The 15944-nt window shown below is 41.0% G+C and overlaps 1 protein-coding gene across 10 annotated transcripts in view; it reads right to left on the reverse strand.

Annotated features, from left to right (window-relative positions):
- Positions 1-15944, reverse strand: part of CNTNAP2 (contactin associated protein 2) — a 2604396-nt gene that overhangs the window by 849437 nt on the left and 1739015 nt on the right. For all 10 annotated transcript variants that reach the window (XM_068236339.1, XM_068236338.1, XM_068236337.1 and 7 more), the window contains one exon: positions 12522-12722. In XM_068236339.1, coding sequence (XP_068092440.1) covers positions 12522-12722 — 201 coding nt within the window. The remainder of the gene's footprint in view (positions 1-12521; positions 12723-15944) is intronic.

Genomic DNA, 15944 nt, shown 5'->3' on the forward strand with positions numbered 1-15944 from the left:
CTGTCTTCTAAAGCTTGTTTATCTCAACTGTCAGTCACTGTATCTTCTTTTTCTCTGCAGAGGACAGGTCAATAATTCACTGGCCTGCTCTGTAAAATCATTTAGAATAATGAGTAGTGTGTAAACTGCAAATGTTAGAGAATAAAGTTGAAGAGAAATTGAGAGCCCAATATGGTGTAGTATGTCAAAATTGATTGGATAAATGAAACAGTGAGATGGTAATACACACAAACACGGGTTACCACCTAGGTAACCACTTATTAGGCAGGTGAGGAGATTAGACCTGTCCTCACTCAGGATTAAGAAGTCGCTCTCTGTAGATAGGAAGAAAGGGGGTAGATCACCCCTCCACCTGGGGTGGACTCAAATATATTGGTAGGTGAACAGAGGCACCAGAAGGATAAAAGTACATAAAATTTTAAAAAAATTGCTGGGAGGAAGTGGTGGACTCACCTCCGTTAAAGCAGACACCAAGGACTGTAAATATATGTTACATAGTTACATAGTTATTTTGGTTGAAAAAAGACATACGTCCATCGAGTTCAACCAGTACAAAGTATAGATATACACATTTATTGAAAATACCCCAAAGATGCAACGCGTTTCGCGGGCACAGCCCACTTCTTCAGGAAATGAGCAGGGGATAAACAACAGCAATTCAGTTATAGCAAGCAGAGGTGCACTGCTTGCTATAACTGAATTGTTGTACACATATATATATATATATATATACATACAGTATATATATATATATATATATATACACATATATATCTACATATATATCTACATATATATATATATATATATATATATATATATATATATATATATATATACACACACATACAGTATATATATATATATATATATATATATATATATATATATATATATATATATAAATATATATATATAAAACACATAACTTTGTTGAAATGACCGATTCATTATAATACTGTAGATCCAAGTAGAAATGACAGTATGCATGACATGTCTGCATTCAGTAGAACAATATAGTTCAAACAACATTGTGCACATATTGCCAACTATATCTGCCCAACAGTTATGGGAGTTCATCTGCTGGACGCATGGGGCAAAATGCCTGATATCGCTCGCTCATCATGTAATTTGTCTACATTTTTGCATGCGACCGTTGTCCAACATGGCATAATGTCCACTATCATTTGTAGTTTGTCAGATGTTGTAAAAGATGACTGTTGTGCATGTGTACGAGGCTTAAGTCAGACTAGCTCCAAATGTATGTTTTGCCTAAAGCAATGGAAATGGCGGAGTTAGTTCATATATCCTATTGCTCTGTTTTTAACTTGAGTATGTGTGTATAGGATCTCAGACTACTCTTATTGGTTATGTACCACAAATAAATGCATTTTCTATGATTTTGTAGCTACTGTGGCTCACATTTTTCTTCTTTTTTTCTGAAAGTAATATTAGTTCATATACCATTCAGATGTTTATTTTTTTCTTTACCTCTTATTGCACTTTCATCACTCTGCATAGGTGTGGACATACACAATGATCACCAAAAGTAAGGGATTTTCTTTATGCGTGGAACATAAAGGCCTGAACTACTTCACAATATCACTGTCCACTTTTTTTATATTATTTTTTTAGATCTATTTGAAAGTGGTCATCATTATGATCTATCAGGTAAGATATTTTGACTCTTAAATTTAGAAAACAATATTGTAAAAATAAGCAATACTATTCATTAAGTTATATACAGTGCAGTTTCTCTTGAATTTCCGAAACAGATGAAACACAAAATGTAGGCATCAGCTGAAAAGTGTTCTCTCATCCAGTACAGGACAATGTTTCAGACATTCAGACTCTGACTAAAAGATTTGCTAGATGAATTTCAGCATGGTGTGAAATATTGCACAGTATAGGGTCAATAAAACAAAAAAAAACATAATTGTAAGTGACAATGAAATAAACTTGCAAGAGTTCTGCAGCACAAAGCAAAAATACAGCTAAGCTTAAGCCACTGTAATCAAGGCTGCTTGTGGATCAATGGTGTCTTACGCTTCACTTAGACAGGACCCCCTGTTGCCTTCAAAACCTATTTAATCACTTCAGAGCACTTTCATGCTTCTTTTAATTATAGCTAACAACATTGACGAAGGTTGGATATCTTTGTAACTATGAAAGAATTAGATAACTCAGTATTAACTTTTACAACTTTACTTCCCATTACTATATCTACAAACTTTTTAATTAAACATCTAAAAATGATCTTTTGATATAATCATTTGCTTTCTTATTAGAAAATATTCTTATTTAAACCATGTGCTTTTTTAATTTAAAATAGATTATGTCCAAAAACTGAAAAGGGATACAGGTGAAACTTGAAACATTAGAATATCATTTAAAAATCCATTTATTTCAGTAATATAACCTAAAAGGTGAAACTAATATGTGAAATAGACTCATTACATACAAAGTGAGATGTTTCAAGCCTTTTTTTGTTATAATTTTGATGAATATGGCTTAGGCCCCGTTCGCACTTGCGGTTTTGTCAAAACCGCACCGGATGTCCGGACCGCACCGGAGCCGGACCGGACCTGATCCGTACGGTTCCTATCCGGATCCGGTCCGGATCCGGTCCGTTTGCATCCGGTTTCCGTGCGGTGTGAACACGGTTGCGGTCCGGATCCGGTTTCTTAAGGAGATAACATCCTGTAAATACCTGGGGTCTGGGAGGTCAGCAGAAGGGTCTGGGGTCATTGTTGGAGACAGGTGGACGTGTGGAGACCATCCGTGGATACAGAGACTGCAGTTGGGACCATGGATCCAGGCATTTTTTACTCGTAAACCTGGGAATTCTCTCCTTCCTGTTGTTCGCCTCCTCGTTATCAGACATCAGACATGTTGCTGCCAAAACGAGCTCCAGCATGAAATCGCTGCTGCCCCACTCTTTGAACGCTGGGCCCATGTGGTCCCCATCCAAAATGCATAGGAAGTGGGGTAGAACGTCCGGTTTTTGTAGCCAGTGTGTTGTGCGCTCTCCGGCTCTCATTGCTTTGTATTGGCCGGATGGTGCAGTCCGGCTCCGCTCCGGATACGGCTGCCGGAGGAGCCGGACCAAAAAATAGCGCATGTTGGAACGGACGCCGGAGTCCGGATCCGGTCCGGATCCGGTCCGGCTCCGGTCCGGCAGAAAGGACGCATGTGAACGGACGCATAGGCTTTCATTGCTATTGCCGTGCGTCCGTTCCATCCGTTCTGCAAGCGGTCCGGCTCCGGCACGGCGATTCCGGACGGCCACCGCTAATGTGAACCAGGCCTTACAGTTTAGGAAAACCCAAAACCACAATCTCAGACCATTACAATACTGAGAAAATGTTCAATATTCTAGGCTCAAAGTGTTGGACTCCAATCAGCTAATTACTAAAATCCAAAACACGTGCAAAGGGTTCCTAGTTCATATATCAGTTTTACCTTTTAAGTTGAATTACAGACTTTTGCACGATATTCAAATTTTTTGAATTTCACTTGTAAAAAAAAAATCTAGAATTTTCAAAAGTTGATAGTTTCTGCTCTGAGAACAACTTATATAGTACTGAATAACTATGCTGATTGATGGTTAAAGAGATTTTTACCATGTGAACAGCATTATAGAAAACTAATAAACTGTTGTAAACTGTGAATTTTTATTTAATGAGACTTGTTTCACTGCAGCTCTCTTGTGTATTAGTTTAGCTCATGGATTGCCCTGAGTATCTGTGAACGAATTGTAGCAGCACAGATCTCTGGAGTCCAGCTTCTACAATAGTGTATATATTTGGAAGCTGGCTTTACCTGTTAATGACAGACCTGCACCTTGTATTCTCAGTGCATGCTAATTATGCTCTCAGGAGAAGCATGCTGGTGATCTTCTTCTATCTGACCTGTGATGGATAGAGATGGGCCGAACGGTTCGCCGGCGAACGGTTCCCGGCGAACTTCGGTGGTTCGCGTTCGCCTTCGAGAGGCGAACGTTTCCGGAAGTTCGGTTTGCCCCACAATGCACTATGAGGGTCAACTTTGACCCTCTACATCACAGTCAGCAGGCCCAGTGTAGCCAATTAGGCTACACTAGCCCCTGGAGCCACTCCCCCTACTAAAAGGCAGACAGCGGCGACCATTACGGTCACTCGTGTGCCTGCATTAGTTAGAGTAGGGCGAGCTGCTGCACACTCTCTCATAGGGAAATATTAGTTAGGCTTAGCTTGTCCCTGGCTGCATACCTGTTCTGTGAACCCACCACTGCATACCTGTTCTGTGAACCCACCACTGCATACCTGTTCATTGAACCCACCACTGCATACCTGTTCTGTGAACCCACCACTGCATACCTGTTCAGTGATCCTGCCACTGCATACCTGTTCTGTGAACCCACCCACCACTGCATACCTGTTCAGTGATCCTGCCACTGCATACCTGTTCTGTGAACCCACCCACCACTGCATACCTGTTCAGTGATCCTGCCACTGCATACCTGTTCTGTGAACCCACCCACCACTGCATACCTGTTCAGTGATCCTGCCACTGCATACCTGTTCTGTGAACCCACCCACCACTGCATACCTGTTCAGTGATCCTGCCACTGCATACCTGTTCTGTGAACCCACCCACCACTGCATACCTGTTCTGTGAACCTACCACTGCATACCTGTTCAGTGATCCTGCCACTGCATACCTGTTCTGTGAACCCACCACTGCATACCTGTTCTGTGAACCCACCACTGCATACCTGTTCTGTGAACCCACCACTGCATACCTGTTCTGTTCAGTGGACCCGCCACTGCATACCTGTTGTGTTCAGTGAACCTGCCACTGCATACTGGTCTGTGAACCCGCCACTGTATACCTGTTCTGTTCAGTGAACCCGCCACTGTATACCTGTTCTGTGAACCCACCACTGCATACCTGTTCTGTTCAGTGAACCCGCCACTGTATACCTGTTCTATGAACCCACCACTGCATACCTGTTCTGTTCAGTGAACCCGCCACTGTATACCTGTTCTGTTCAGTGAACCCGCCACCAAAACCTGCACTCTCGCCATGGTGCGCACCAGTCCAGCACGGCCGTCACTACACAAACAGCTGTTTGCGGTGCGTTACACGGTGAGTTTGGTGTGTCAGTGTGAAGCAGTACCTTAATTACACTACCTGATTGATGTATACACATGCAAGATGTTTTAAAGCACTTTAGGCCTGTCATTTAGCATTCAATGTGATTTCTGCCCTTAAAACGCTGCTTTGCGTCAAATCCAGATTTTTCCTGGGGACTTTTGGCGTGTATCCCACTCCGCCATGCCCCCTCCAGGTGTTAGACCCCTTGAAACCTCTTTTCCATCACTTTTGTGGCCAGCATAATTAATTTTTTTTTTCAAAGTTCGCCTCCCCATTGAAGTCTATTGCGGTTCGCGAACGTTAACGCGAACCGAACGTTCCGCGAAAGTTCGCGAACCCGGTTCGTGAACCTAAAATCGAAGGTTCGGCCCATCTCTAGTGATGGATTGTTTTTGCAGTTTGGCGTTGGATGCTGCATCCTTTAAGCACAATATGTGTTGGTCTGTATTGTGCTCTGCTGGAGGAGACCCTTCATGGCCCCAAAGCAATTTTCAGCTACTGTTTTGTGGACTGCTATTGTATTGGATAACATTTCATAATCAGGATATTGGTGTGCTGTTAACCTACCTTGGACTTTGTGATTGTCAATTTGTCATTGGTGGTGCAGCTTAGCATCTAAGTTATGCACCCAGAAAGTTGTTTAACTCTGAACCATCTACTTTTTACACAAAAATGAGGGTTAAGCTGCCTATATTTGGCTTCTTACCTGTTAGGAAACTTGCCAGCCTGGGTGACAGGCACATCACATGCGTGCTGGGGTGTGCAGCCTCAGCTATGTAAAATGGTGCTATTTCATCTTCTTTTCTTCTTTTTAAAGTGACCCAGACTCACTAGATTCATGCTTGTCATGCAGAATCTCAATTATAAGCCTTTGTCCAACTCTTTTTAACTGATGCCTTAATTTTGTGTTTATTGTATTTAAGAAATTCAAGAGGAACTACACTGTATTTAACTTAAAGAGACTCTGTAACATCAGAAACATCCCCTGGGGGGTACTCACCTCGGGTGGAGGAAGCTTCTGGATCCTAATGAGGCTTCCCACGCCGTCCTCTGTCCCACGGGGGTCTCGCTGCAGCCCTCCGAACAGCCGGCGACAGACCCGACTGTAAATTTAATATTTACCTTTGCTGGCTCCAGCGGGGGCGCTGTGGCTGCTCTCGGCTCCGTAGTAGACGGAAATACCCGATCTCAGTCGGGTCCGCTCTACTGCGCAGGCGCCGGAAACTTGCGCCTGCGCAGTAGAGCAGACCCGATGGCGATCGGGTATTTCCGCCTACTTCGGAGCCGACAGCCGTCAGAGCGCCTGCGCAGGAGCCGGGAAGGTAAATAATGACGTCATTTTGCACGGAGGGCTACAGCGAGACCCCTGATGGACGGAGGACGACGCGGGAAGCCTCATTAGGATCCAGAGGCTTCCCCCACCCGAGGTGAGTACCCCCCAGGGGACGTTTTGACGTTACAGTTCCCCTTTAATGAATAGTATTGCTTATTTTTACAATATTATTCTAAATTAAAGAGTCGATGTTTAATCTTATTTATGTATGTATTTATGTTCACCCATAGTAAAGTCTAACTCACCCTGATTTATTTTCTCACATTTATCTGAGTTGCCCAGGTAAATCATTGCAGATTTTTTTTTCCTCCATAAAGTAAGCAGACATATTGCATGATGTTCCAAAGTCAGGACTGAATATCAGTCAGGAGGAGCTGCTCCTATTGTGACTATACAGTATCTGTAAAAATTAGGCTATTTATTTAATTAATCAGTGCACTAGTGTGGGCTTTCATTTGGCATATTTAATGAGGATACAAAGTCAGGATGATCTAGTCAGTGAATTAGATGATACCTGCTCACTGGCGAACTCAGGGGGCTATTCCGGGTGTCTGGAACCTCCCCCCTGCACTGAGCTGTGTATTCAGCCAGGGAAGCCCGCATAATATAAACAGTCTCATTCTCCCTCCCTTCTTACTTCTGGTGCCTCCCTCCAGCTAATAGAATGAGAGAGGCAGCCGAGCTTCCCTCACAACCCTCACAGGAAGATGCAGCCTGCAGTGAGAGAATGTTGATTATGGAGTCCTGGAATCTCCACAGCACAGAAGTGTCAGACATGATGAAATTAGAGTGCAGGCAAGCTGGTAAATATGCACAGCATGATGCAGAGCTTGCCTGGACTCAGGGTCTGTGGGCAAACATCTGTCTGGTCTCTCCCCATTGTTATAATGACTGCATGTGTGGGTAAGGTGTGGATAACAAGCTGAAAAGTTTTTGACAGTCCCTAGACTCCAGGAGGGCTTCTTTCTGACTTGTGTGAGAGACTGACAGGGACAGGAGTCCGATTACAGGCAAGTAGCCTGTGTGATGTGGGACTTCAATACAGATAAGTTCTCTGCTCCATCTCAGGCTATTCTCAATTTCTCCACTCCTCTCTCTGGGCTAGTGCAACGCCAAAATGACAATAGCAATCGCTAGCAATTTGTGAGTGTGATTTTGTGAAGTGATTTTCAGAGCGATTTTTGAATGAATTGCTCAAAAACATGCTACATGCAGTATACCTGCGATTTTGAAAAAATCACAACGCTGCTGTGGGAACACCCACATAGGGTAACATTAGCCAAGCGCTTTTCAAATCACTGTTGATTTGAAAAACGCTCAGAAGCACTCTTGGAGTGCACCAGCCTCCTTCATTCACCTTTGTTTCCCTCTTCCCCTAGAGCTGACTGTGTGTTCTTGTCTTACAGGAAAGCTAAATAAAAGTGCAATCCTGGTGAGGCAAAATATTATTATTTAGTATTTATGTAGCGCCGACATCTTCCGCAGATGCATATATCCCTGCATCATATGGGTATCGCTTGCGCTATGTGAAACTATGTAGCATATTCCACTGAATTGTCCAAACTAAGTCTATCTCCCGTTCCTCTCTTGGGGAGTTGTTCCAGCGCTGTACCCCGTTCACATTTGCTGCTACCAGAAGCCCTCAGAAACACTAGTGTCCTTGAGTACTTCCAAAGATAGGCAGCTCCGTAATACGCCAGCGCACTTTTGTGCATGGGCAGTATGGAGCCACCTGTATTCGGAAGCACTCGGGACATACGTGCTTCTGGACCTTTCAGGAACCCCCCCCTTAAAAATCCTGCGTTTGCCCCTGCTGCTATACTATGGAGGGAGGAGTGCCCACTACAGGTTTTTGGCTGTTCCCTCAGCATACATTCATCAAAAAATATTATCTGGTGCCTGCATAGTTCATGAATCAGATTTAGTAGTCTAGCCTAGCTGCTTTAATGGAACTTACTTTGAATATGCTAGCTGCTTCTATCAGAATTTAGTTCACTGTCTTGTGGGTGGGTTACTCTCCAATTCAATTGATGTTCTGACACCAACCTTGCCTGACTTATGCCTCAGAATCTTTGCTAACTTAGCTGACCTTAGTTTAATATGCCATTTCAGTGAAGCACGTTTACCAGTAAATCTCTGAGGAAAATGTAATATTCAGAGTTCTGTGAATGTGAAGCTAGGAGACGACATAAAAAGAACAAATCTAGATGATGGAGAATCTTTTTACAAGTGATGAATGTGTTAATGAATTATAGTAATGGCGCCTTATAAATAAGATGGCTTAGCTGGATAATTAGCAGTCTTTACTGTTTTATTGCAACTTTGCATACAGCTATTACAGATAAACTAGGTGCCTGCGTTATCTGCAATAGCTGTATGCAAAGTTGCAATAAAACAGTAAATACTGCTAATAATCCAGTCGAGTCACCTGTATCAGTGGGCACTGGATGTGAGGGGTTAATGAATCCTCCTAGTTATTCGGTAAACTCCTGTATGTAAGTGTGAGCAGATCATTTTGGTTTTCCACAACTTTTTGTGCTGTTGGCACAAAAAATAATAGTTTTTTTTCATATGAGAAATTACAATGCTTTGGCTTGAATGTTTGATGAGTCTGATATTCCATTCTTATAAACAGGCTCTATAAAGTTTTAAGGAAAAATGAATGGCACATTGCGTAGCACGCACACACACACACACACACACACACACACACACACACACACACACACACACACACACACACACACACACACACACGAATACCTTTTGTTTCATAAATGTAACACGTGTACTAGTACCTGTTGCTTGCTAATTTTCGCCAAAGTCATTTTCGCATTGAAAATGCTATTTGAAATTTAAAATATTCACGAAAATACATTGTATTTTTGTAAAATGGACAAAGGAAACAAACTTGAGGAAATTCGCAAAAAAACAAGAAAAATCATAAACTTACTACAAAATGATTTTTTGATGTCATTTTTGCTCAAAAGTCGAATATAACATTATTTTCACAAAAAGAAATGTGAAAAGAACATTGGCATTTTGGCTCATTAGTGATCTGTACCTGCAAACCTTCTTTTCTAATGCAATATTTCTTAAAATGTAGGTCGAGGTCAGCCTAGTGCCATTTTTATTTATAGTTTTATTTTTGAATAGCCTGCAAATGCGATGTAAACTTTTGATGATGTTTGTTGTCTGTGTCGCCATTCGTTTAATTGTCCCCCATTTCCTGCTCTTAGTACCTCAGTGGAGGTTTGTGGCTTTAATATACTGTAAAGCTGAGGTCACATAGGTAGGAAAGGAAGCACAGCTCAATTAATATGAGTCTGAGGGCCATATGCAATTCACTTTTTCACCTCAGTTTTCTCCTAGGTGATATTTTCACAACTTAATTAAAATAAATAAAATGTCCTTTACACCACTAGCAAGCAAATAAATACTCAAAATAATTTTGACAGTACTTTTTCACCCTGTGTATTTTTTTTCATTAAAAAGTGTTAAAAAGTTGCTTCAAATTGGAGATGAAAAAGTATCTCCTAGGAGAAAACTCAGGTAAAAAGGTAATTGCATATGTGCCTTGGATTTCATCTTTTTCCCTCGTTACACAACTGATTTATTTGTTGTGGTCTCCATCACTCCTAGTGGGCCCTGCCAATTTCCTGTTTGGACAGGAAATGATAGAAAATTTCACAAAAGTGGAGACAGCAATAATAATCCATGTAAGGTTGTAACATTTATCTCCACACTGTCTTAAACTAAAATTCAAAACATTTTGTATTTTTTGCATAAATGGAGGAATACTTCGAACTTCTATTAGGTTTTTATTGCTGTGTGCATACCATACCTCAAACAGAAGGTTAGACAAAATCTCTCCAAAGAGAGGGAAATGCCATTTGACAGCTTTTGCCAGAACAAGTGTCCCCACTGGAGATATATTTTGGACTTCTGTTTCACTGACAACTTTAACATTTTGGAAAGCAAGTGTCATTTTTTCCTGGTGCCAGGTGTCAGACAGGCAATAAGTGAAAGAGAGCATCTTCAACAGCACCACTGAGCACAATACAAAACTGGCTGCAGTTCTAATCATTCCCACTGTTTACAACTAAAACACAGCCCAAACTCCCACTTTTGATACAACATAGCGCAAACAAATGTTGGGGTATTGTTGTTTCTGATATGCTTTTGTAAAAATATTGCAATTCATTTTAGATGGGCATTTATATTTGAACTTTTTATAAAAAAAAATATTAATCATAGAAAATAAACTAGGCAAGATGCGCATCTTATATAGCACCATCCTCATTATTCCTGGTACAAAAAACAAACAAAAAAACAAAACAAAAAAAACAAACATGATAACCCTTTGGAGGAATCATTAGAAAACCAATATTACTATTTGTCACCAACAACTGTAGACAGTAGCCTAAAGGAGGGGCCACACGTGTCACCAGGAAACATAAATTGTTTCTCACGTGTGATTTTGGTACAATACAGACTAGATCATCCACCAGGCAACCTTGGCAGGTGCCTGGGGCCTAGTGGGCATCAAAAAGCCCACCTGCCACCTTCTCTGACCTCTCTGCATTTCAGCTTACCAAAAAGACCACAAGGGGGTCCTAAATGTACTACCTTGCCTAAGGCCCCATTACATCTTAATTAATCTCTGGTACAATAGGCACATTTTCTGTGTTTAAACGCTGGCGCTTTTTTAATCATAGCAATGATGGTTAGTGAGCAATAACATGCAATTTAGTAGTGCATATTGTCAGATTTTAAAATGTCCAAAATCTCATTACCATCTCCATGAAATAGTGGTAGGTCCATGGTTATACATTATGGCCTCGATTCACAAAAGCGTGCTAACTTAGGTAGCACGCCTAAAAGCTTTGGGCATGCTAACTACAGTGCTAAGTAGTTAGCACGCCCACACCTTGTACTTATCGCGCACAAAGTTTAGCGCCGTGCGGGGTGCGCAGAACGGCGCACTGGGTGCACGGCGGCGCACCAGGTGCGCATATAATGTTGCACCAGGTGCGCCCGAAACGTCGCGCCGTGCGACGATTTCGGCGCGACGATTCCGCGCGCACCGTGTGGTGCTAAACTTTGTGCGTAATAACTTAGCACGACCTAAAGCCCTTTAGGCAAGCTAAGGGGGGCCTTTTCACAGGTGTGCTAACACTTAGCACGCTTTTGTGAATCGAGCCCAATAATGTGCTTTTTTGCATGTGATTTGGCACTGCATGAAAGTGTATGTGATTAAGCCAAGCGTGACCTTGCCTATCGTACAAAGAAAAGTCTCAGGATCAAGAAACATTTTGCTTTCAAATGTAAAGTAAAGTGCAAATATATGACACTTCAAAATAGCCAATAATAACACACTAAAAACAACAAATTATAACATGCCTAATCAAATCACGCCTCTTCTATGTTGGGCTTTGGCCTTTTCGATCTCCTCTTGTATTCTGAATACACTCTAGTGTTGAGAAACAGCAGTAACAATCACTTCAGAACAATTGCGCAGCAAATAAATACTTCCACACTATGTTCAAAACCGGAAAAAAAAAGCTCTCTCTAGAATTCTATAAGTATTACTATACATAATAATACATCTCAAACTACCAGTCAAATAACACAGCTATAAGGAATAATTACTGTGTTACAAAAATAAAAAAATCAGTAAGCTGAACTCTGGATACAGATACCACAGCTCAGGAATCACAAGCTGTATGATTTATGTTATGGAAATAGTTCAGTTCATTAACCCAACAATGTCAAGTCTGCAATGCCTACTGCATAGGTGAAGAAAATATTACAGAGGCACTGGTCTGAATCAATACCTGGTACAGTACCACTTAAACTTGTGTCAAATGTCATACAACCAATGCCCACATCATTACATTAAGGAAACACTTATGTATGTATCAGCATTTCTGTTCTGAGAATATTTGTCACTGACCAATAATTGAATTCATATACTCACAGGAGCCAAGCAAGCACGCATCCTACATTACAGAGAGATACTTAGAGGTGACTTTTCTCCTTGTCCTACCTGGAGCGTTCAGAAGTCTTGACATCCTGCAGGAGTATGAAATGTACTGTTCACACTTCTCAGCACTGCTAGTGATGATTGACATTTGATCCATGTTTGCATTGTAATTCAGCGGAATCACCACTCGCTTCTCTCTGCTGGCACCAGGAAGTGAAGTTTGAGGAGGAAGATCATGGTACAGTGTAGTCCATACTTTATCCTCTGTTAATAAAAGAAACTCTGGTTAGTTCATGTCAAGTTTGAGCCAATAATATGAACATAAAGAAAATATGCATAGATTATAGTGTATTTTAAAACGAATGGTTTACATGCAAATATATTCAAAATTTATATTTTTAGCCTCATAAAACCCACACTATTTTAGCTCTTTTTCTACCACCATCTGTTAAAGACTTACTAATTTTCCTTAAAGTAAAACCCAGCAATGTACTTAGGCAAGATAAAAATACAGTTCCAAATAAACTCATGAGCAAACTGTGCTGAAGTCCTTAAGAGAGCAAAGGGTAACTGAGATCACTAAGGTTCACCTCTCAGTAAAATATAAACTTTTTAAAATGTTCTTATCCTTTAAAGGCATCATTTTGACCATTCTTATGCTTATGTTGAGATATAAACAGAAGACTTTGATTGTAAATGTGGGGTCCAAGCAGCATTAGCAGTGGCTTTTATTACATTTTGCCACCAGAATATTGAGTTATCCAATTAGACTGAATAAGAATTTGTGCTGATTTTGGTGACTTTGATAATCCTAATTCCTTGATTTTTAGAAGCCAGCAATAAAAATACTCAGAACCTTGTATCGGTAGTGTTACTGATATTCTACTACATTGATATAGTAAAATATCGGTAATATTCGCCTATATTTTATTATGACCTAACCTCTCCCTACACTCACAAAGAACCCTCCCTTCCCTTAGTGATGCCTAACCCTTACCACCCTTGTTGATTTCTAACCCTTAACTCCCTCTTGGTGGTGCCTAACCCTTAATGTCTGCAACGACAAATATCGGCTATATATTGAAAACAGCATTTGCAAATAGCATCTTCTATTATTGCAGGCACCAATTGAATACTGTGTGGGCCATGACTTTTGTACAGCCGGTAAAATCAACAGGAGAGATAGCTGCACCCTTTTAAACTTGCTGTGTTTTCAAATGATCTTCTTAAAACATGTTTTATTGATAGGGTGTGTAAACCTCTCCTCTGAGAGAACTTAGAAGAATAGTTAAATAATATCATCACTCTCAGCACTTTTCTTTTAGAAACATCCATACAGCTAGATATTAAGGGGCCCCATAGCATAACTTGCATGGCACCATCAGATACAGACATACAATGCCACCTGCTCCTTACTTGTGGATATGTGGCCGGTGTTCCTTTTCATCTACACTGCATGTAGTCCATGGGTACTGAGACACAGTCAAAGGGTGGAGGAACACAAGAACATTAATAGTGAATACAGTACCGCGTGAGTCCCCTCCGCTTCAGGGCCCCATGGCAGCTGCTATGGCTATTGCTACATCCCTGCATCCATATCGACTTGTGTCCATATATTAGTCTTACATATACTTCAATTTCCTTATTCTTTAAATGTACTTCTTAGTGGCTCAGCTTCTCGGTCACTAGCTATTTAAAGCCAGTTACTACTAGCTACAGAGCAAGAGACACTCAATCACTTGGGACAGTAATGCCAGGAAAGAGACGGGCATGGGGGCATATTGCTGCTAGCAATTGCTCAGTAGTAGTGTTGCCTATGTGCTATAGCTCTTAGCCTGGGGAAAAAGTACACAACAGAGATACCGCAATTCCATAGTAGTTAATGAGAAGCCAAATAATGTCGTACAATTTATTTTATTTTCAAATGTTGACTATAAAAATAATACTTAGAAGTTGATTGAGTGCTATAGATAGCTAGATTATTTTTAAGACAACTTTTATATAGGTCGTTAGACATAATATTCTATTAACACCGCTTGAACTGTGCTGGTCTGATATCGCAGAAGCTAAACATACCTGCATAAAATCTTTGTTTAGCTGATTTTCCACAATCTCTTACTGGAGCTAAATAATATTTAGGCATATTTAGCTTGCTAAACAGGCCGCTTGCTTAGCAATTCAGATTCAATGCTGTGCCAGATAAGACTGTAGGTCGTGTATGTGGGAAACCGGATCCCCTTGTGAGTTAGCAAATGTCACTCTCTGCATGGTGACCACGGATCATCATCAAAAAGATCCGCAATGTCAGTCACTATGGAGAACTCCACCTGGTCTCACAAAGTGAGGTTATAATTCAGTCATCTCTTCTGTAGGCTGCTTTGCATGCAGCTCTCACAACCACTATGCAAATTACCCTAAACTGTGCACATTATGTTGTAAAGTAAGCCATGTTCCTTACTAGAGATGTTTATATACAGAAAACTTTATTTTCTTTTCAAATAGTCTTTATTGTTTATCATGATTCTGGTGTTATTATTACTGCAATGCAGAAAATAAATAAGCAGGAGAAAAATAAACTCAGATAGCTGTTAACATTAGTACAAATGTATAGTATGTCTCTGGGGATACCAAAGAATCATTTTTAGACCCAGGGAGACAACAACGGTATTTCCTGAGACAAACCAAGCTCCAAAATGTAAAAATAAAAACCATAATTTACTTCATTGGTATTTTTGTTTGTGTGGATATCTTATATACCTGCTCAGATTCAGAAATAGCTGTGGCAGCACCTACAGGGTAATTTGGGTGGCAGGGGTTCCCCAACTGTGGCTGTAGTGACAGCCTTACTTCGGCAGGTTGACCGGTGCTGGAGTGTGCTGGGAGGAGGGTGTTGCCTGCTTCTTTTTCTGGGCATCTTTTAGCACAGGAACATCGGCTAATGCCTGTGCACACTAGGAGTAGGGCGGAGCTGCAGGGATAGCAGAATATTGGAATAATTTCCAATATCCTACTATCGACATTACTCTGTGGCCTTTATACCAGGCACCTTTATTAAATGTACTCCCCTTCCCTGGAGGCCCTCCTCATCACGGTGACATGTCCAATGTTGATGTAAGCTTTCATATTAAGTGGCTACACAGTTGCAGGGTGGAAAATTGTATGGAATCCCTGTCTGTGACTATGTAATACCACATGGTAATTTTACAGTTACTAACTACAGGGAAGCACCACACATTAACCCCACATATGTTACCAGGTAAATGTGCGCTTTGCTATGGTAATGCATCATGTGCATTTCCATAGTAACATGCTCGCTAGCACATTGATCTGCATGCTGGCAATGGTCGGTGCTCCCCCAGTGTTATTAATGGTGAAATTGCCTTTCACCATTCCATGACAATCCATGACAATCCTACTGTTAATTGGTGCATCAGGTCTGATGTTTCTATGTGCAAAAAAAGCTTATTCAGTTCCATGTCAATGGTA

Source organism: Hyperolius riggenbachi, chromosome 5 (assembly GCF_040937935.1).
Source record: "Hyperolius riggenbachi isolate aHypRig1 chromosome 5, aHypRig1.pri, whole genome shotgun sequence".
Lineage (NCBI taxonomy): Eukaryota > Metazoa > Chordata > Amphibia > Anura > Hyperoliidae > Hyperolius > Hyperolius riggenbachi.